Here is a 22,079-nt window from a genome sequence, read left to right as displayed (position 1 = left end):
TTTTCCATCTAGTTGACATTTTAGGGTTTTTGGTTTAGTTCCCACTAGACTGCTTATAAAAACTGGCATTTTGCATGGTAGAGTAGGACCCACCAGATTGGGGACACTTTGGCGCAGTTGGTGAGCTTAAGCGCGTTAAAGCGTAACCAAGAGCCCCTGTCACTGTTTTCCTGTTGTGTGCTGCAGCCCCACTGTACTTATATATTTCTTATGGAGTCTGGGGACCTCCAGCGCTGCGTGCATGCTTTGCATAGAATTGCATAAAAAAATTTGGTTTGTGCTGCTCACCCCTTGGTAATTTATTTATAATTTTCCCCTGTGAGCCTGCATGACCACGCCCACCTCTAGCACAGTTAAGTATATAAATGAGTGCTTTGCACATGTTAAGAGAGTTCGTTTGGTAGCTAGGTGAAGGGTGAGGTGTTTTTAATTTCCTTTTTTTCCATCTAGTTGACATTTTAGGGTTTTTGGTTTAGTTCCCACTAGACTGCTTATAAAAACTGGCATTTTGCATGGTAGAGTAGGACTCACCAGATTGGGGACACTTTGGCGCAGTTGGTGAGCTTAAGCGCGTTAAAGCGTAACCAAGAGCCCCTGTCACTGTTTTCCTGTTGTGTGCTGCAGCCCCACTGTACTTATATATTTCTTATGGAGTCTGGGGACCTCCAGCGCTGCGTGCATGCTTTGCATAGAATTGCATAAAAAAATTTGGTTTGTGCTGCTCACCCCTTGGTAATTTATTTATAATTTTCCCCGGTGAGCCTGCATGACCACGCCCACCTCTAGCACAGTTAAGTATATAAATGAGTGCTTTGCACATGTTAAGAGAGTTCGTTTGGTAGCTAGGTGAAGGGTGAGGTGTTTTTAATTTCCTTTTTTTCCATCTAGTTGACATTTTAGGGTTTTTGGTTTAGTTCCCACTAGACTGCTTATAAAAACTGGCATTTTGCATGGTAGAGTAGGACCCACCAGATTGGGGACACTTTGGCGCAGTTGGTGAGCTTAAGCGCGTTAAAGCGTAACCAAGAGCCCCTGTCACTGTTTTCCTGTTGTGTGCTGCAGCCCCACTGTACTTATATATTTCTTATGGAGTCTGGGGACCTCCAGCGCTGCGTGCATGCTTTGCATAGAATTGCATAAAAAAATTTGGTTTGTGCTGCTCACCCCTTGGTAATTTATTTATAATTTTCCCCTGTGAGCCTGCATGACCACGCCCACCTCTAGCACAGTTAAGTATATAAATGAGTGCTTTGCACATGTTAAGAGAGTTCGTTTGGTAGCTAGGTGAAGGGTGAGGTGTTTTTAATTTCCTTTTTTTCCATCTAGTTGACATTTTAGGGTTTTTGGTTTAGTTCCCACTAGACTGCTTATAAAAACTGGCATTTTGCATGGTAGAGTAGGACTCACCAGATTGGGGACACTTTGGCGCAGTTGGTGAGCTTAAGCGCGTTAAAGCGTAACCAAGAGCCCCTGTCACTGTTTTCCTGTTGTGTGCTGCAGCCCCACTGTACTTATATATTTCTTATGGAGTCTGGGGACCTCCAGCGCTGCGTGCATGCTTTGCATAAAAAAATTTGGTTTGTGCTGCTCACCCCTTGGTTATATATATATATATATATATATATATATATATATATATATATATATATATATATATATATATATATATATATATATATATATATATATATATATATATATATATATATATATATATATATATATATATATATATATATATATATACATATACAAACAAAAAAAACACAAACTTCCTTTTGCTGTAACTTTAAATCTCACATCAAGCACTAAAAGCTGCAATTGTACACATGAATGGTTGCTGCTAGCAAAAATCATTCAAATAAAGTTACAGGGGGGAAAAAAAGTTTTTTTTGTTTTGTTAATAAATTGACAGTGGAGCACACAGTAAACATATTATACTAGGTCTCAGGAAATGGGGTAATTGGTTTACAAAATCTATCTATACTAGGAATGAAGGGGGTCTCTGGCTACCTATGCAGGGGCTAGCCAGTGGGGATACTACCTACTCCTAGGAGGTAGGGGTGTGTGGGTGTGGGGGTGTGTGGGGGTGTGGGTGTGTGGGTGTGTGTGTGTCTGTGTAAAACTTTGCTATGGGGTCCCATGATTTCTAGCTACGGCCTGCACAGGAGATCATGTGATGTTCAAGAATTATAACATGAGAGGGTTCAAATACCAGAAGCAGAAAAGGAGAAATCAACAAACCTTCAGTAGCACTGCATGTAATCATTTCATCAGTCCCCTTTCTCCAGCATACCTGAGTGCTGCAGCAGCAATACCCCACACTTGGGCCAGAGGAGGATGGTCTGCAGATCCTGCAGGGAGTCACATGACCTCCTTCACAGCAGCACAGCTCCAGTGCATGATCACAGCAGGGCGACAGGGAGAGAATTCTCTCCATAGTGATCATGACAACAGCAGCTTCCCTCTCCGGCCTGAGAAAACTCTTATCTCACTACTTACACAGTCTCCATAACGAAGTCAACACCACACTGACCAGGCAAGAGCACCTGTGCTACACTGAAGGCAGGTCAAGGTCCCATGAAGAGAATATGGAGGCTGCCTTTATAATCCTACTAGCCTGGTCATTGTGCAGATCCTCTGCTTCTAACAGTCCCTGACAGCAGCCATTAAGAATTGTGAGACTTGTTTGGTCACTCTGGACAGCTGCTCCACTTTTGCGCTTGTCTTGATAAATAAGATCCTCAGAGTCACGGACTCAGAAGCAGTATGCACATCAGGTGTTCCGACGCTCCAGGGTCCAATTCTGATTTACTTACTAAACAAATTTGCAGGAGATGATATAAGCAATTCATTAAACCTGGGCTACAGGTTATAAAATAGAGTTGGAGGGGTGTCGCAGCACCCTAGGCAGAAAAGTACAAGAGACAAAAACAGGAGCCCAAATAGTGTAGTATGAGAGGCTCCCTTCGCTATTGGTTTTTCTTCTTCTAATTGGCACTGTGATTCTTTGTTCATACAAGAATGTTTTATTGAGGTAAGCCACCTCAACTTTTTTTATTTTAAACTGGATTTAATCCATTTTATACATGCCTCTTTCCCTTTAACTGAGATTATAAAAATGGTCTATCTATATATCGTATTTTTTGGACTATAAGATGCACCTTTTCTCCCCCAAAAGTGGGGAGAAAAAGTTACTGCGTCTTATAGTCCGAATGTTACAATGTACCTGTCCAGGAGCTTGTGCCAGCTCCAGACGGCATGATCTGGCGGTGGTCCTGTGCATAATAGTAGCAGCCGCTGCAATGCCTGTCCATCTTGTAGCTTGTCCCCCAAGTAGCGGAAGAGCACGATCTGTGTTCACAACTTCCTGGCATAGCAGCAGCCGCTGCAATGATTTGTAATTCCGGGGGTCATATCTTGTAGCTTGTCCCCCGAGTGGAAAAAACAGCGTGATCTGTATTCATAACTCCCTGGGCGGCATGGCAGTAATTGCTGTAGATCGGTAATCCAGGTCTTCACTGTGGCTTTTTGTCCCGGCATCAGCCCCGTGTCAGTGTAATCCGGGCAGAGCAGGACATCTTCAGCCGCAGCGCACGCAGTGTCCATCAGAGGCGCTTAACTTGAATCCTTGTGCATATCGCTTGATACTCCTCCCTGTATTGCCTGATTAACGCAGGATTGAGCCTGCAAGACACGTTGCAATTTTTTTGGGAGTTTCTAATAAATGTGTTTGACTGTCTGAATCGCAGTCGTTGTGTCTGCTTGAGGGAGGTAAGACCACCACTTCCTCCTTCATTTTTGCCAATTATGTTGGTTTTTAAGCTCATTTAATATAATTTTATACTTTTGGCGCCTCTGTTCATTATATACAATTTCGAGTCCACCCTTGGTGGAGGGTTGCTACCCTTTCTTCCTGTCTACAGAGAGCGACTTCTTAATCCTGAGTGGGGTCAGGATAATCTCCCCACCTGCCTTTACAGTGGTTGCCTGCTGGTGACCCTGACTTGTGAGTATCTAGCAATACGAATTTATTGCCACCTTATCCAGTACGTATTACACTATTGGGGCTCATGGTGTTCCCTGTTTTTATAAACATGCAGATTAGGCGTTTCTGACAAAAATCTGACTGGATTTGACACATGCTCATTTCAGGTGTTTCAGCAGGATGCCAAGCAACCGGTATTGTTTAAAAGAAAATACATATGGCAGCCTCCACATCCCTCGTACTTCAGGTGTGCTTTAAATAAGATACACCTCCTGGCATCGCAAATACTCAGCGACTGAACACCAGCCTACTACTCACAGATCTCTGGAAATGTCGCCACCGAAAGCTTCCAAACTACCAGACGTAATGTTCATGGTGGTCCCAGACAGTCTGCGCACTGTGGAGAAAACAAATTATAATTATACAGAGCTGGGGGAGAGAGATTTAGTAATAAGAGATATACAGTAGATGGCCATTTATTTAGTACTGACAGTAGTGACATTTACAACATTCACAGTTTACGACACCCACAGTAATTTCACCAACTGGCCCTCAGGGCAGCTCAAAATCTAATCACACACACAGTCTAATGTCCCAATAATAGGGCAATTTTAAAAGGGTGAACTGTTGGAATGCGTATTTAGCAACAACAGTGTATTATGTGTATATCCATGCATCACCAGCTATAACCACTGGGAGGCAGTGTGTTCTAGTGACAGACATCTTACTACATCCTGTGTCTGTAAAACGAAGATGTGAAAACAACTTGTTTATATTCTGGATGTGTACTAGCCAAGAGAGCCATAAGGGTGATTAATATCCATTTTTCACTGATGGAATTTGATTCTTCTCCAGACAAACGCTGTCCCTGCTACTTTTTTCTACGATTGAGGACCACTATCGCGAAAAATTGTAAAAAGCCTGTACATGCATATGCATAAAAAGTACATTTAGCTTGGAGTAAAATGCACTACAAACATAATTTACTTTATATATAGCTTTGACATTTATCACAGTGCTGTACAGAGATCACTAATCCATTCACAACAGTCTCTCGGGAGTACAGAGTGTAAGCTCCTCTGGTGCAGAGACTGATGGGAATAGACGAATGGTCTCTGCACATCACTGTGGAATGTTCGTGCTATATGAATATATAATAATATATAACAATTACTGTGGAGGACACTAGAGTGTAAGCTCCTCTAGAGTCACATACTATTAACCTCCCTAGCGGTATGGACAGAAATGTCAGTTCAAAAAAACATGCTGTGAACAGTATAAACATGCATACACATCAATGCTCTCCTGCACTGTATACTAGACCCTTGCTTGACACATTTTGGCAAGTTACAGGAAAAAAAAAGTTTTAAAAATAAGTTTTATCACTGTTTGCACAGAAATCCTGGGGAAATTGAACGCTGGGGAGGTTAAATGTCAGAGTTAAACAAATATATAACAGTTCTGTACAGAAATCAGTGATCCCTTCACATCAGTCTCTGCAACCAGAGGAGCTTACACTCTAGTAAAGGCACACATGAAGGCCAGTACAGGTAGTCCCCCGACTTACGAATGCCCCTGCTGATACGAACGACATGGATTCTGTGATTGTGTGGGACCAAGTCAAAAATGTTTTTTTTTTTAATCAAATTGGACTTGTAGTTTTTGAGAAAATCGATTTTTACAAAATTCAAAGAAAAAATGGCTTTAAGCTTATATGAGCAGGTACAGGGGGCAGAGGTGACACAGAGTGGGACACTGCAGGCACAGAGGAGGTACAGGGGGCAGAGGTGATAAAGAGGGGAACACTGTAGGCACAGAGGAGGTACAGGGGGCAGAGATGGCACAGTGTTCCAGCTTAAGAATAGATTCAGGTTAAGAATGAACCTACAGTCCCCATCTCGTTCGTTAACTGGGGACTACCTGTATAGTCAAAGGCTATATGTGATCTCTTTTATTTCACACTGGTTTTTCACATGTACGCAAAGGAGGACTTAAAGTAAACCTGTAAGGGAAAACCAAGGGGGAGCAAGAGGCGCCCAGAATATGATAAAGATGCATTAAAAGCAACTAAAATGAAAAAATGAAAAAAGAATATGCACTTGGCAACACATTTCCTGGGTCTCAGCCCACTTCCTCAGGGCAAATACAGGGCCAGAAGAAATTCAAGCCAGAGTTTGAGGCGCCTCAACCTCAATCAGCCTAGGCTAAGCACCACTGGGAGGGCGGAGCTACATTCAATATACAGAAAAAGATACAGGAAGAGTTTCTGGTGCTGAAACCAAGAAAATTATCGTAAAGGTGGATGTCCTGAAAAATGTACTGTATTCTATTTTGTTACTACAGGGCCTCTTCTGGTCTCATGGGAATTGAACCCAAAGCTTACAGACGATGTAACAGACACTATGAGCAGTGAGTGTTCAGTTACCGGCCATAATGCTGTCGCGCAGTCTGATCATGGAGTCCTCTGCAGTGCTGACGGCGTCCTTTGTTCTATTTTCAGTGCTGGAAAAGACAGAATAGTGCAGCACACTCAGTGACAAATCTCACTACTTACCATAGATGTTCTATAGAAAGATCAGAGTACACATGCTGGCCTATAGCACCACTCTGCACACTGCCTCTGCTGCTCTGAATAAGGAATAACAGCAGGTGCCCAACTTATAACAGGGCAGGACACTGTGCACATCTGATATTTTAATTCCCTTAATGGCAGGGTTGTATTTTCCATAAGGCACTGTAGGCACGTGCCTACTGGCACCTTATGTCAGAGAGGTGCGCACTTTCCCCCCCCCCCCCCCCCCCCCCCCCCCAGATCACTGACCTCGGGCTCTTGCACCCTAATCCTTGTCTCATGTCACTAAGGATGACATGAGTCAGTAATTAGACAGTGACATAAGGAAGAGATTAGAGTTCAGAATAATTTTACTTGGGGGTGTGGCCTATGTTCAGGGGGGTGGGGGAGTTTAGGGCACCAGAATGCCTGTGCCTACCGTCCTCTAAGTAAATCCAGACACCTGACCCAAAATTAAGCTACCTTAGGTAAGCACAGAGGCACATTCATGCATCCAGATACCCATGTGCGTTGTGCGTTCCTTTCCACCTTCCCTCCAATCCCTGTAAATCACTGCTTGAAAAATACACATTTTTAAAAAGGAAGAGGCCAGCTTGCTGCGCTGTTTCTTCACACTTCTATTGCCTCCTCCTCACCACCACATGCACTCCTCTTAGGGGGCGGGGAAGCGGAGAGCACGGGAGGGAACATTACAGCAAGTCCGCCTCTTCCTGTCTGAAAATTTGACTTTAGCCAAAAAGCAAATTTTTAAAGGAGTGATTATGTGGACTGGGGTTAAACAAGGAGATGAATGGACAATGCACAGAGGTACATGGACCCAGCATGAACATACTGCTATGCTTACCTTATGTAGCTTCTCAGTTCGGGTATCCTTTAAAATGTTACATTTTAAAACCAATTAGCAAACACATATACACAATTATCTAATAACATAGCAAGCCGAGTGCATGTAAAACTAGGCTTCTGCTCCTGATCACATAACCAGAAGCAGAGACGCACAAAGGCTTTATTTCAGGCATTGGGGCTGTGACTAATACTTGCTGTGGTGGGCGCCTGATCATTTATTTGGCATTAGCAAATCAAGGAGCCTGTCAACATGTAAAAACCAACTACTTTGACCTAACTTAAAGGACAACTAAAGTGAGAAGACTATGAAGGCTGCCATTTTTATTTCCATTTAAACAATACCAGTTGCCTGGCAGCCCTGCTGGTCTATTTGGCTGCAGTAGTGGCTGAATCACACCAGAAACAAGCATGCAGCTAATCTTGTCAGATCTGACATTGTCAGAGAAGCTTGATCTGCTGCATGCTTGTTCAGGGGCTATGGCTAAAAGTATTGGAGGCAGAGGGATCAGCAGGATAGCCAGGCAACTGGTATTGCTCAAAATTAAATATGGCAACCTCCATATACCTCTCACTTCAGCTGTCCTTTAACCCTACTCTCACACAGAACCCTCCCTCTACCAATGCCTAACCCTAAGATCTCCCTGGTGGTGCCTAACCTTATAAGAAAACTGTAACCAGAGGATATGGTGGCTGCAATAATCATTTCCTTTTAGGCAATACCAGTTTCCTGGCTGTCCTGCTGCTTCTCTGCCTCTAATCCCTTTAGCCATAGAGACTGGACAAGCATGCAGCAGATCAGGCGTTTCTGACTTGTTACTGTTGTCTTAACTTCCCCTCACTGGTTCCTAACCTTACCCCACCTTGTGGTGCCTGACCTTAATCCTCCACGGTGCCTGACCTTAAACTCTAAGGAATGAAAACACACACACACACTCACCTAACACTAAAGACCCCGCCCTCTAACCCGCTAATTTTTTTCCGCCATGGGTGCAATGTTAAAATCTGCGATTAGTGGCTATAAAATAGCTAAATAGTGGCTATAAAGGGTAAATGGCGGCTATAAACCTTGGGTGCCTTCGGGGTAGGGCTGCACGGTTTTTCGGTTTAAAACCGAAACCGCGGTTCGTGGCAAGACGATCTGCTGATCGTCAGTTTCCCCGGTTTTTCGGTCCGCTGTCTGTACCTTGTTTCTGGCCCCGCTGTGCGCGGATTGGCCAGAAGCAGTAAATATGTATGAGTGTTAATGAGCGGGGGGCGGATCCACTAGAGCGAGCGGCCGGGCACATACAGCTTTCCCATTCACTGGATAGCGATGGAATGACGGCAGCGGTAGGCGGAGCTGTATGTGCCCGGCCGCTCGCTCTAGTGGATCCGCCCCCCGCTCATTAACACTCATACATATTCACTGCTTCTGGCCAATCCGTGCACAGCGGGGCCAGAAACAAGGCAGTGTTTTCCCTAGAACAATTACCACCCGGCTGCTTTCCTGGCTGTTATCACCCCCCTGCCCGATTATCAGGGTGCACGGGCTTGCTTGGAAAAAAAAGCAAACAGCGCTGTTCTGAAGTCAGTCCCTGTATTGCTTCGCTCTGTGCATGAGATCTCGCACTTCCCGGCGAGCTCGTGCCTTCATTGGCTCAGCCTCTTACTGCCGCTGAGCCAATGGAGGCACAAGCTCGCCGGGAAGCGCGAGATCTCATGCACAGAACGGAGGAGTACAGGGACTGACTTCAGAACAGCGCTACTTGCATTTTTTTTTTCAAGCGAGCCCCGTGCACCCTGATAATCGGGCAGGGGGGTGATGACAGCCACGATAGTGCGACTGTGCGAGGCTCAGCCGTCAGTCTGCACTCTGCAGAGGCGCTCGATACAGGCTGCCTCTGCGTGCACGGACACTGGCTGTCCGTGCAAGCTTGAAAGTATGCGCGGTTTCGTACTGTCGGCTGAACATTAATGTATGTCATACATACATGCATGCATGATATTACTGGCGAGCGGCGTTTGGGGGCATAGTTGCGGGTCGCCGCCCTCCTCCCCCCAAAAGTGCCAAAAGCTTGTTTAGAGGAGGAAAAAAAGAAAAGAATCGGGGAAAAAAAAATCGAAATTGCAATTTCTGAGAGAAAAATCGCAATTTAGATTTTTCCCTAAAATCGTGCAGCCCTACTTCGGGGCTCCCCAAATTACTGTTTATAGCTGCTAATCGCGTCTTAAAGAGAACCCGAGGTGGTTTCTAATAATCCTAATAGCACACAGAGGCTGGGTCTGCATACAATGCCCAGCCTCTGTTGCTACATTGTTCCCCCCAGCCCCCCCTCGGCGCTCTGCAAAGCCCCCATAAATTACACAGCCGGCTAGTGACACTCAGCATGTCGATAGCCGGCTGTTTACCTCTGTAAGTGTTAGTCTCACTGCTCCCCAGCCTCCTCCATAGCTCCGGTCCCCGCCCGCGTCCCTTCACTCCCCGCTGATTGGAGGGAAGGGACGCGGGCGGGGAATGGCCCTATGGAGGAGGTGGGGGAGCGGCAAGACTGACACATGCAGAGGTAAACAGCCGGCTATCGACACGCTGTGTGTCACTAGCTGGCTGTGTGATTTATGGGGGCTTTGCAGAGCGCCGAGGGGGGGCTGGGGGGAACAATGTAGCAACAGAGGCTGGGCATTGTATGCAGACCCAGCCTCTGTGTGCTATTAGGATTATTAGAACCCACCTCGGGTTCTCTTTAAAGAGGAGCTGTTAGGTATAAGGTCTCAGAGAAAATAAACACATATATCAGTAGCTAAAGATTGGCAGTACTTACATTACATATGCATTTCACTGTCCACGTTTGTACTTCACAGAATTTGTATATAGTATATGCAGAGATTGATGCTCCTGACAGCTCATGGCAGGTTCCATGTTTTTCTGTCTTCTATGAAGCCAAATGTGTCGTCATGTCCTGCCTGCTTCCTGATCACAGAAAAGCTCATACTGAATAACAGTGTGCAGTGAATATTAATTAGCCATGTGGCTAGGAACAATAGCTGACTCCTGCAGTGTACTCTGCCCGAAGATTTATCAGTGCTACGCGCTGGACTGATTACAAGCTGGGCCCCAGAATGCTTTGCAGTATAGTATGCGGCTTGCGTCCTGCTTGGGTCTAACAGCTTTGCTGATAAGCACACATCAAAGGTAAGAGAGATTTTTATCTTCAGTAATGCCTTTTTGGCTTCCTTCTAAACTGTTTAACACAGGAGAATAGAGGTTTAAATTAGCTTCTGCAGCCTGACAGTTACTCTTTAACACGGTTACTTCGCTACACAGACTTTCACAGTCCTTTCAATAACTAAGGCAGAAGCGCACTCTAGTGGACAGTTGTGGTACTACTGCAGTTAACACATCAAACAGGTGAAAAACCATTGGATGTTTGTAGAAAAGTGGCGACAGAGTGAGGGGGAGACAGAAAGAATTATTATTTAGAAGACACTCTTGGGCAAGATGAACTCCTGAAGATAGAAGACAGTGCACCCTTGGCATTAGTGGAGTTATTTAAAGCACATCTGAAATGAGAGGGATATGGAAGCCGACATATCTATTTACTTTTAAACAATGCACATTGCCTGGCTTTCCAACTAGTCCTCTGGCTCTAATACTTTTAGCCATAGACCCTCAACAAGCATGCAGATCAGGTGCTCTGACTGAAGTCAGACTGGATTAGCTGCATGCTTGTTTCTGGTGTGCGATTCAGACACTGCTGCAGCCAAAGAGATCAGCAGGGCTGCCAGGAAACTGGTATAGGTTAAAAGGAAATAGATATGGCAGCCTCCGTATACCTCTCCCTTCAGGTTCTTTAACCTAATCATATTGCTATTTACTCGGTTTGGCTTTGTGTCCTGCAGTTGTTATAACTATAATAAAGGCCTTGGGCGCTACCATGGCCTTGTGTGGCCTCATTTATTCTTAGTAATATGAAGTGAATGTAATGGCATCAGCCAGAAGGATCAATTCAGAGAGAAGAGGCAGATGAGTAAAGAGTCCCTGTCTACCATAAACTGCACTAAGGGATTACCCATCACCACAATATCGTACCACTACAAGAACTAACACTCCAGCTCTTACGCATTGTTGCGGCAGTCATCCACCCATTCCCGCATGATGGCGTGATACGTGTCCAGGTCCATAGAGATGTCCCTCTTCTCCGGATCCAGCATGTTACACAACTCTGTGAGGCCGCTGTCCTCTGCCCCCCGACTGGTCGTGTGCCGCAGGTAATCCACGATCTTCGACACCGCCACTTTACCTGTGCCCCAAAATATCATAGTGTATAAACAGGGGGTCCCATGACCTGCACTCACTGGAGGTAAAAAACTTTCCATATAAAGAAAATCCAAATGTTAAAGCAGGACTCAACCAAACATACAGCTGAAAGGCAGCTAACTGCAGAAGATGTGCATTACAGTACTGGACTCCCCCACCCCTACTATGCTACATGGCTGCCCTGCATTGGTGGGCAACACCATTCCTGCAAATCCGAAGACTCTGTGCCACTGCCATGCCGTCACATAGGACTAGCAGTGACACCCTATACTTGATATGCCCACCTCAACACCCTCGCCACCCAGAATGGCACCCAAGTCTGCCCACCCCCTCTCTCAACTGACAGAACAGCCGTTGTCACTGCACATGACATGTGGGGGGCCTCGAGCTCTGCCACCACTCGGGACCCCCAAACCTGCATGCAACATAAAAAGGGGGAGCCCAAGCACGCCCTGCAGCTGCTGCCACTGCCAGGGACTTACTCACACTACCCCTGAAAAACTGAATGCCAAAACACAAGAGGAACAAATGATCACTCCCAGACAGCACTCTGCCATTTATATAGTCTGTAGACTGCCAGTCAGCCAATAAGAAGTGCGAATAACTTGCACCTAGTCTGCAATACCTAATCAAGCAGGGGCAGTGCAATTCAGCCATAGACAGGAGAGTACTGCAACAGAGGAATGTGTGCATGAAACACCACCAAATTAAAACCTGATATACAGTATCTGGCTGTGCAAATTTGGCCTAATTGGCTTATCACAAGACATTGCTCATGCAAATATGCATTTGCTTTCGCATGCCATAATATGCAGGGCCTAAAACTAAGTACCGCAAAGCGGTTGCCCTGCAGGGATTAGTTCATGCTACATTACCACTATCCAGGAGCGCCACGAAGAGGCTTCCCAATGCCCCTATACAACCGGGGAGCCGTGAGCCCCAAGCCCTCTCACTGCTCGGAACCCCACAGCGGCACTCCGGAGGGGGAGGCTGGGAGGTGCAGGTGACACCCCCCCTCCCCCCAAGTGTGGCCAACGCTGGGAAGAGCTAAATGCTGCATGAACTAATCCCCGCAGGGCAACCGCTTTGCAGTATTAGTTTTAGACCCTGCATATTATGGCATGCGAAAGCATATGCATATTTGCATGAGCAATGTCTCGTGATTAAGCCTATTAGGCCAAATTTGCACAGCCAGATATATCAGGTTTTAACTTGGTGTTTGATGCACAAATTCCTCTGCTGCAGATAGACAGGAGAGTGGTGGCAGAGCTCGAGGCCCCCCATCTGTCATATGCACCAGTGTTTGCATGATTTTACATTTCTTTTTTGCAGCTCAAAGCGGATCCGAGATGAAAAACTAACTATAACAAGTAACTTGTCTATATATCTTATCTAAAGTTTTGATAGTTTACACAGCAAATTAGCTGCAAAAACCTTCAAAAGTTTAGGATTATTTCTTCCTGAGAGCAGCCATGTTCTTTTTGTCACTTTGTCACAGTCTGAGGGCTGGAGATGCTATCAGCTTGCCTGTGTGTAAATTCAGTCCCCCTCTCCTCCTCCCCTTTGCCTCTGAAATCTCTGGCTAGTAACCTCCTCCTCCTCATGCCCAGACTGAGCTCCCATAAGCCCTTGCTGCAGTGCCAAGGCACAAAAGGAGATGTGGGCGAGGCTTGTCTAGTTTATAGGAAAACAAAACAAAAAAAGTAACTACATAAACTATAGGAAAGGAACACAATTATGCAATTATTTTTTTTTATTATTTAGTATTTATATAGCGCCGACATATTACGCAGCGCTGTACAATGTATCTTGTCACTAACTGTCTCTCAAAGGAGCTCACAATCTAATCCCTACCATTGTCATATGTCTATATTATGTAGTGTAAGTACTGTAGTCTAGGGCCAATTTTAGGGGGAGCCAATTAACTTATCCGTATGTTTTTGGAATGTGGGAGGAAACCGGAGTGCCCGGAGGAAACCCACGCAGACACGGAGAGAACATACAAACTCTTTGCAGATAGTGCCCTGGCTGGGACTCGAACCAGGGACCCAGTGCTGCAAGGCGAGAGAGCTAACCACTACGCCACCGTGCTGCCCAATGCAATGAGTAAAAGTTTATCTCGGATCCACTTTAAAGAGGAACTGTAACATAAAAAGATCCCCTGGGGGGTACTCACCTCGGGTGGGGGAAGCCTCCGGATCCTAATGAGGCTTCCCACGCCGTCCTCCATCCGTCAGGGGTCTCGCTGCAGCCCTCCGTGGAGTCCGGGCAGCGGTGACGTCAATATTTACCTTCCTGGCTCCTGCGCAGGCGCTCTGACGGCTGTCGGCTCCGAACTACACGGAAATACCCGATCGCCGTCGGGTCCGCTCTACTGCGCAGGCGCAAGTTTCCTGCGCCTGCGCAGTAGAGCGGACCCGAATGAGATCGGGTATTTCCGTGTAGTTCGGAATGGAAAGCCGCCACAGCGCCCCCGCTGGAGCCAGCAAAGGTAAATATTGAAATGACAGTCGGCACAGTCGCCGGCTGTTCGGAGGGCTGCGGAGAGACCCCCGTGGGACAGAGGACGGCGTGGGAAGCCTCATTAGGATCCGGAGGCTTCCCCCACCCGAGGTGAGTACCCCCCAGGGGATCTTTTGAATGTTACAGAGTCTCTTTAAGCAGTTTAGTTATAAGGGGGGCGTTGAGAGGGAAGTTCCTGCCCCCTGCTGGTCATATAGTCTATGACTATGTGCGACTGAACCCTCTGTGGGCTTTTGGCATTATTCCCATTAGAGAGAACTAGCACATGGCACCGTTAGAGTAGGACTCACCGTATTGGGGGTACTTTGGGGCAGTCGGTGAGCTTAAGTGTTTGTACTAATGCCGTAAAGTGTGCCCAAGAGCTCCTGTTGCCCTTTTCCATGTTGTATGATGCAGACCTTTGTATTTATAATAATCAGTGTATTGTTGATCATTAAAGGTATTACCCGAATCAACGGTTTTTGGTTTGATGTCAGCATAAATGACGACTCCTATACACCTCTCCTGCCAGGTGCATTCACAGCACCCTCAGTATTACTCTGTGACCAGCAGGATGCGAGATCACCCAATTCTGGTCCCTGACTGTTGGCAGCAACTACAGAGCAGAACAGTCAGTGTGTCTGCTGATCTGACGCCTCACCTCGGTGCTCAGTGTCGCAGGCATGAAAGATGCTGTTCAGCAAATCCTCCTCACAGATCAGGCTGATGTCCGATGTCGGCTCTGGCTTGTGCTCAGTCATCCGCTTCACACCTGGAATAAGAGGAGAGGACCGGGCGTCACGGGAGAAGGGGACAAAGCATCACGGGAGGAGAGAGCATCACAAGAGGAGAGGGCAAGGCGCCACAAGAGGAGAGAGCAGGGCGCCCCGAGAAGAGAGGACGCCACAAGAGGAGAGGACAGGGCGCCACAAGAAGAGAGAGGACAGGCCGCCACAAGAAGCGAGAACAGGGCGCCACAAGGAGACGCAGGGGCGCCACGAGACGAGAGGACAGGGCGCCACGAGAAGAGTGGACAGCCTGCCACAAGAAGCGAGAACAAGGCGCCACAAGGAGACGCAGGGGCGCCACTAGAAGAGAGAGGACAGGGCACCACGAGAAGAGAGGACGGGGCACCACGAGAAGAGAGAGGACGGGGCACCACGAGAAGAGAGAGGACAGGGCACCAAGAGAAGAGTGGACGCCACGAGGAGGACAGGGCCCCACAAGTAGAGTGGACAGGGCACCATGAGAAGAGAGGACAAGGCGTCACGGGAGGAGTGGACATGGCCTCATGGGATGAGGAGACAGGGCGTCAATCATAGAAGCAGAATAGTTAACAGCCCGACCGGCAACTTTTTGAGCGACAAGCGATCTCACAACATGGGAACAGACACGCAATTATGCGAACATTTGGAGACACATTGGAATAACGACAGTCAAGTTTAACCACTTGAGGACTGTGGGCTTACACCCCCCTAGTGACCAGGCTATTTTTTACAAAATAGGCCACTGCAGCTTTAAGGCCTCGCTGCAGGGCCATACAACAACACACAAGTGATCCCCGCCCTTTTCTGCCCACCAACAGAGATTTCTGTTGGTGGGCTTTGAACCCTGCTGGGATGTTTGTTTATTTTTTTTTTTATATTTGTTGTTTTTTTTTAACGAATACATTTTACTATTTTTTTTGTATTTTTATCCCCTCTCACCCTCCCCCCGCCAAACCAATCCCAGCGATCGGCTCTCACAGACATTAGCCTATGAGAGCCAATCGCTTTCCTGCCTCCCAGGGGGAGAGCTGTCACACGGCTGTCCCCAGTACAGTGCTGCCTCGGATCGCAGGGCTGTAAAGTGTAAATTGCAGTTTCGCTGTCTAACAGTCTGCTTGCAAAGATCACAGCGGAGCTCCGTCATTCAAGCGGAGATGCGCGCACGATCTCCTGCAAAACCCTGCCCCAGGACTTGACGCCAATTGGCATTAGGCGGTCCTGGGGCTGCCGCCGCATTCATGCCAATTGGCGTGACGCGGTCATTATGTAATTAAGATCCCCGACTCTGAGCAAAGTACTATGATCGCTTGACTTCCTGTTCGTGCATGTCGTGTGCACCTGCTGGCAGGAAAATGGATAGGGAAACGCACTGATATCCATCTTCCTGTGTCATCAGGCGAGTAATCAGCTTAAGATTATGAAAATTAGATAAATATAGAATAGCTGTCTAATGAATTAAAGGGAACCTGAAGTCTTGTGGTGGCTGCCATATTTATTTCCTTTTTAACAATACCAGTTGCCTGACTGTCCAATTACAGTGCAAGCTAATCACAGTGATAACAGCTTCTTCTTTTTTTTGGGGGGGGGGGATGTCTCTGATCCTTAAGGATCCAGAGATTCTGCGGGGCTGTCTGACTGATCCTCTGCCTCTACCACAGCCCTTGACCAAGCATGTGACCAGGTGCTCTGACTGGATTAGCAGTACACTTGTTTCAGCTGTGTGATTCAGACACTACTGAAGACAAAGATCAGCAGGATAGCCAGGCAATCAGTATTTTTTTACACGGAAATTATTTTGGCAGCCTCCACAGGTTCCCTTTAAAATGTTCACTTTCCTAACTCAAAATGTTAAAGTAGTTAGGAAGGTCAAGTTACAAGTATCCCCCCCAGAACTGTTATTTCAAGGTTTGGTGCGCTTTTTCTGTCTCTCAGGAGCACCAATGGGGTGATCTATCATCCTAATTTCCTAACTCCGACCACCTACTGCACCCATTACTACAGTTTCTTCTCTCTTCTGAATTCTTTGAACTTTTGAAAAGTCTGACAGGACTTTGCACTCCTGAACTTCCACAGGCTTGCCACACCCATAAGATAAGATTGCAGGCGTGGCTGTGTAGAAGGCCCCAAACCATCAGAAGTCCAAGTGCCCTATTCTGCCCTCTGCTGGGTGATTTACCTGCCCCTTCACTCATCGACAACCTCTTGACAACTGGAGACTTGAGTGTGAAATTTTCTGACTTTTGCTCAAAGTAGAAGCTGGAGATGGAAGGCGTTACGTGGTCTTCCAGGATAATGCTCTTAAATTCTGAGCCGGGGAGGGTGGTGTGTTGGAACTTGAAGCGGGAGTCTCGGGGGAGGACGACTGGGGTGGAGCAGCTGTGGGAGCCGCTGCATGGCCAAACCTTCTTGGCCTTGTCTCTGGTGGGCACATTGCTGGAGTAGAGGAGGCTGCCCAGTGGGGAGTCACAGAGTGGCGACTGCTTCATGAGGGGAGACTGGACCAAAATCTGGGGAGAGAGGCCGGAGGCCGCCATGCTGGGACAGGCCAGACCGCTCATGTCTCTGCTGGTGTTTTTCATAGCCTGGTTCTTCAGAACCTCCTCCAGGTCCTTCTTGGTGCTGGATTGAGGACTGTCAAAGTTGCGGGACTGGAACTTGGGAATTTGCAGGCACGGGTTGGACTCTTGGTCCGCATCTCAATGGTCTTGATCTTACGGCGGATGCTGTCCACGGGGTTGTGTCGCTTGGTGGCCGATCCAGATTCAGCCATTTCTGGCTTATTTTTCTAACCAAAGACAAAAAAAATAAGATAAATAAATTACAAAAAAAATTAAGGGCCTGTTTCCACTTGATTTAGTCCCGGAAACCGCAAAACGAATTTTACCCGCAAATTTGCGGGCGTTTTCACATGTTAGTAAGTGTGCGAATTTAACCATGTCAGTGCCTGTGTGCTTTTACATTGATTTTATGTGAAAACTCCCGCAAATTCCTATTAAATACATTGTATGCAAATCGCACACAGCGAGGCGGTGTGCGAATTCTGAGGGCTCTGCCATGCAGATTTTTCCTGCACAGAAAACCGCACAGGATTTCTGACAAGTGGAAACAGCCCCATCCACTTGTAGTCCTAGTGCACACCAGAGCGGTTCGGCAGCGTTTTTCGATCCGCTTGCGGATGTGGAAACGCTTGGGTAATGTATTTCAATGGACTGGTGCACACCAGAGCGGGAGGCGTTTTGCAGAAACGCATACTCCTGGGCTGCTGCAGATTTTGGATTGCGCGGCGTTTCTGTCTCCAATGTAAAGTATAGGAAAAACGCAAACCGCTCTGAAAAACAGCAGTTCAGAGCGGTTTTGCAGGCGTTTTTGTTACAGAAGCTGTTCAGTGACAGCTTTACTGTAACAATATATGAAATCTACTACACCAAAAACGCTTCACAAAACCGCAAGATGCTCGCTGAAACGCTACAGAAAAAGAAAAAGCGTTTCAAAATCTGCTAGCATTTTGCGGATCTGTTAGCGGGTTTTGGTGTGCAGCAGGCGGTATTGGTTATGCGAATCTGCATGCAGAAAACGCATGCAGAGTAGCACAAGTGGAAACGGGCCATAACACTCTTGGAGCTCCCATTCAGACAGTTTTGTATATACATTACCATAAATCCTATAGTATTTTCACTACAGTTTCTCTTTTAAGGACACACGAGGTGAAAAACTAATGAAACAAACAATTGTATCTATCCTCCTCCTAAAAATGACTTAAGATATTCCAGTTTAATTTTATATTTAAATCTACTTTTTAAGTTTTTACTGGTTTATTGTTTTTGCTCAATAACACATTTATTGAAGTATGCCAGAGCTAAAATCTATGAACTATTGCCCCTTTTTATCTCTTTCTTGCTCTCAGAAGCCATTTTCTGCTAGGACAGTGTTTTATAGTTGTAATTTCTTAGCAGTGAGGGTCACTCTAATCTGACCCAGTCCTGACAGGAATTGCCACTTACATACCTGATGTTTAACTCTTTCAGGCAGAGAAAGAAAAAAGGAACATCATAGTTATGTGTGGCTAGGCACTGTCCATACACATGTCACTTCAGGTATCCTTTAAAGCAATTCTGAAATCGGTTCAGTTTTTAGCCAGTTATGAAAACGAATCTGGTCATTTTGGCCCGGGATTGACAGGCATCTGGTAGCTGCCTGTGGCAGTTATCGAAAATCGTGCATCCAAACGGTGAGTGGGGCATCTGAAGTGGAAAGTAACTGATCACCGACTACATAGGAATTAATGGTAGTATCAGCTACAACTAGTGGTTTTTGATTTTATGCCCGACAGTTACACTTTAACCTCCCTAGCGTTAGAGGGGCTGTGCTCGTCCAGAGACGCTAGAGGGCACCGCTCAGGCCCCGTTGGGCCGATTTTGATAAAAAAAAATTTCAAACACACAGCTAGCACTTTGCTAGCTGTGTGTTTGCCCCGATCGCTACCCCCCCCCCCCCCCCCCCCCCCGCAGACCCCGTGCACAACCTGGCCAATCGCCGCCAGGCTGCGCTTCAGGGTGGATGGGGAGTCCCAGTGACATCACGACGTCGATGACGTCACTCCGTTCGTCACCATGGTGACGGGGGAAGCCCTAAAGGAAATCTCGTTCAGAACGGGATTTCCTTGTGGGCGTGATCACCGGCGGCGATCAAAAGGGTGGGAGGGAGAGAGGAGGAAGGGGAGAATCATGTAGCTAGCGCTAGGTGGGAATAAATAAATAAATAAATAAAAAAAAAAAAAAAAAAAAAAAAAAATCGGGCAAAAAAAAAACGGTCGTGGGGAATTGAAACGCCCAGCAGGTTAAAGAGAACCTGCAGCAAGAGAGATATGGAGGCTGCCATATTTATTTCCTTTAAAGCAATACCAGTTGCCTGGCTGTCCTACTGATCCTCTGCCTCTAATACTTTTAGCCATAGACCCCGAACAAGCATGCAGCAGATCCGGCGTTTGACATTATTGTCAGATCTGACATGGTTAGCTGCATGCGTGTTTCTAGTGTGTTTCAGACACTACTGCAGCCAACTAGCTCAGTAGGGCCACCAGGCAACTGGTATTGTTTAAAGGAAATAAATATGGCAGCCTCCACACTTGTGGTTGCCGTTTATTCAAATGAATTCATTCATTTGAATAAACGGCAACCACAAAATGAGTTTATTCAAAAGCAACGTTTATTCAAATGAACGGACAGCCGTCGGTAGCAACTTTTACCATAGTTTGCACAAACGCCACGCTGCATCCCATCACCTCGTTTTATCCAGGATGCTACATGTAGCGTGCAGCATGGGCTAAGCACAGCTTTTCTGTGTTCCCTGGGGCTAGACTAGTTTAGGAGTCCCAGCAGAAAACTTCATGGGGAAATGCCACTAACGTGATTGGCTGGACAACAGCCTCTCTAACTGCTAGGTCTCAGACAGGTTGTAGTAAAGTACGCCCACACTATTCAACCAATCACAACGCTTTGTGCTGTAAGAGGGTGTGGTGATTGGAGAACTGTTCAGCACACCACCATTTAGGGGCAATAGAGATGAAGTTCAGCTTGGGGTTGTTTTGCAATCACCAATAACCAGAAGTGGCTGGGTACTGGGACTAATCATATACACATGACCAATAACATGCAAAGAAATCAGGCTTGTATGCAGACTGGAACTAGAGCAATCGAATACACTTCCTGTCAATTGTGATTGGTCCGATTCTAAGCTGCAAGTCACATTAAATGTGCATGCAAGACAGAATTATTAGCCGACCATCTGTAATAAGTAGTCAAGGCTAGCAGTGGTCAAATATATGCAAATGTAATGCAAAATACACTGAGCTTGGAGCTGTGCAATTCAAACAATATGGAAATAAATATGGCAGCCTCCACATACCTTTCACTACAGTTGTCCTTTAAGCTTAGAGGTGACAGTTTTGTGTCAGTATAGTCCCCAAAACTGATCAGCCCCACCAAGGGTTGAATTCAGCCTCCACTAATTCTAGTTCCCATAGATTAAATAGCTTTCGATTGAACTAACTGCTCATCCCTGATTTATGTACACACAGATATATATGTTTGTTGAGCAGTTACTATGAAGAAGCTTTTCTAACCCTTGTTATTAGTTAATCACTTGTTATCAGTGCAGCAGAAGCAAGGCCCAGCCATGTGATAACCAGACTGCCCCACACTAGTATCACTAATAAGGCTACACACCCAGGTAAGCAGCCACCAACCTGTCTGTCCAGCTAGAAACTGCAGCTCATCTGCGAGGAGTCAAACCAGAAGCAAGTGCATCTCTCCCCATACAGGACCATTCAGCATGGAGGGGAGGTTCAAAACTGCTGCCTGCTGGGAGAAGACGTACAGTGCTGCCCTCTGCTGGGAGGAGGCGTGCAAATACTGCCCTCTGCTGGGAGGAGAAGTACAATACTGCCCTCTGCTGGAAGGAAATGTACAATGCTGCCCTCTGCTGGTAGAAGATGTACAATGCTGGCCTCTGCTGGGCCAGAGATGTACTGTTGTTCTCTGCTGGGAGGAGATGTACAATGCTGCCCTCTACTGGGAGGAGATGTACAATGCTGCTCTCTGTTGGGAGGAGATGTACAATGCTGCTCACTGCTGGGAGGAGATGTACAATGCCGCCAGGGACGGATCAAGACCAAATTGCGCCTGGGCAGGGCCGGCCTTAGGTTTCACAGCGCCCTGAGCGAAACCGAATTTTTGTGCCCCCCCCCCCCCCCTTCATCCTCTTCACACATGCGCACGCACACACAGGCCCATATGCAATTCACCTTTTCTCCTGAGATATCTCCTAGGACAGTGGTTAGCAACCTTTTTGATGTTGTGACACATCATGCCAAATGCTCAGATCTCTGTGACACTTCACATATGTATAATAGGAAAAATACTATTAATAACCACAAATGGATGGAAAGAGTGAATTATCCTGAATATACTTAGCAGTGAAGGCTAGAACCTTTCAGGAATATCAATAAAAACAATCAGTGGGACATTTATCTGCCCCCCCCCCCCCCGCCCCCATTTAGGCCTCTTGCACACTGCAAGCGATTCAGATTCCGATTCCGCTTTTTAATCTGTT

General features: G+C 46.5%; 1 protein-coding gene across 1 annotated transcript in view; it reads right to left on the bottom strand.

Moving 5' to 3' along the window:
- IRAG2 (inositol 1,4,5-triphosphate receptor associated 2) overlaps positions 1 to 21,289 on the bottom strand; it is a 179,302-nt gene extending 158,013 nt beyond the window's left edge. Inside the window, 7 exon segments of the mRNA XM_068277999.1 lie at positions 4,307 to 4,385; positions 6,414 to 6,490; positions 11,503 to 11,683; positions 14,864 to 14,974; positions 17,146 to 17,661; positions 17,664 to 17,754; positions 21,214 to 21,289. Of these exon segments, the coding sequence (XP_068134100.1) occupies positions 4,307 to 4,385; positions 6,414 to 6,490; positions 11,503 to 11,683; positions 14,864 to 14,974; positions 17,146 to 17,661; positions 17,664 to 17,739 (1,040 nt within the window). The 5' untranslated portion in view covers positions 17,740 to 17,754; positions 21,214 to 21,289.
- Between the last annotated feature and the right edge of the window lie 790 nt (positions 21,290 to 22,079).

The sequence above is a fragment of the Hyperolius riggenbachi genome, chromosome 3 (genome assembly GCF_040937935.1).
Source record: "Hyperolius riggenbachi isolate aHypRig1 chromosome 3, aHypRig1.pri, whole genome shotgun sequence".
NCBI classification, from domain to species: domain Eukaryota; kingdom Metazoa; phylum Chordata; class Amphibia; order Anura; family Hyperoliidae; genus Hyperolius; species Hyperolius riggenbachi.
This window is presented reverse-complemented; position numbering and strand designations above follow the sequence as displayed.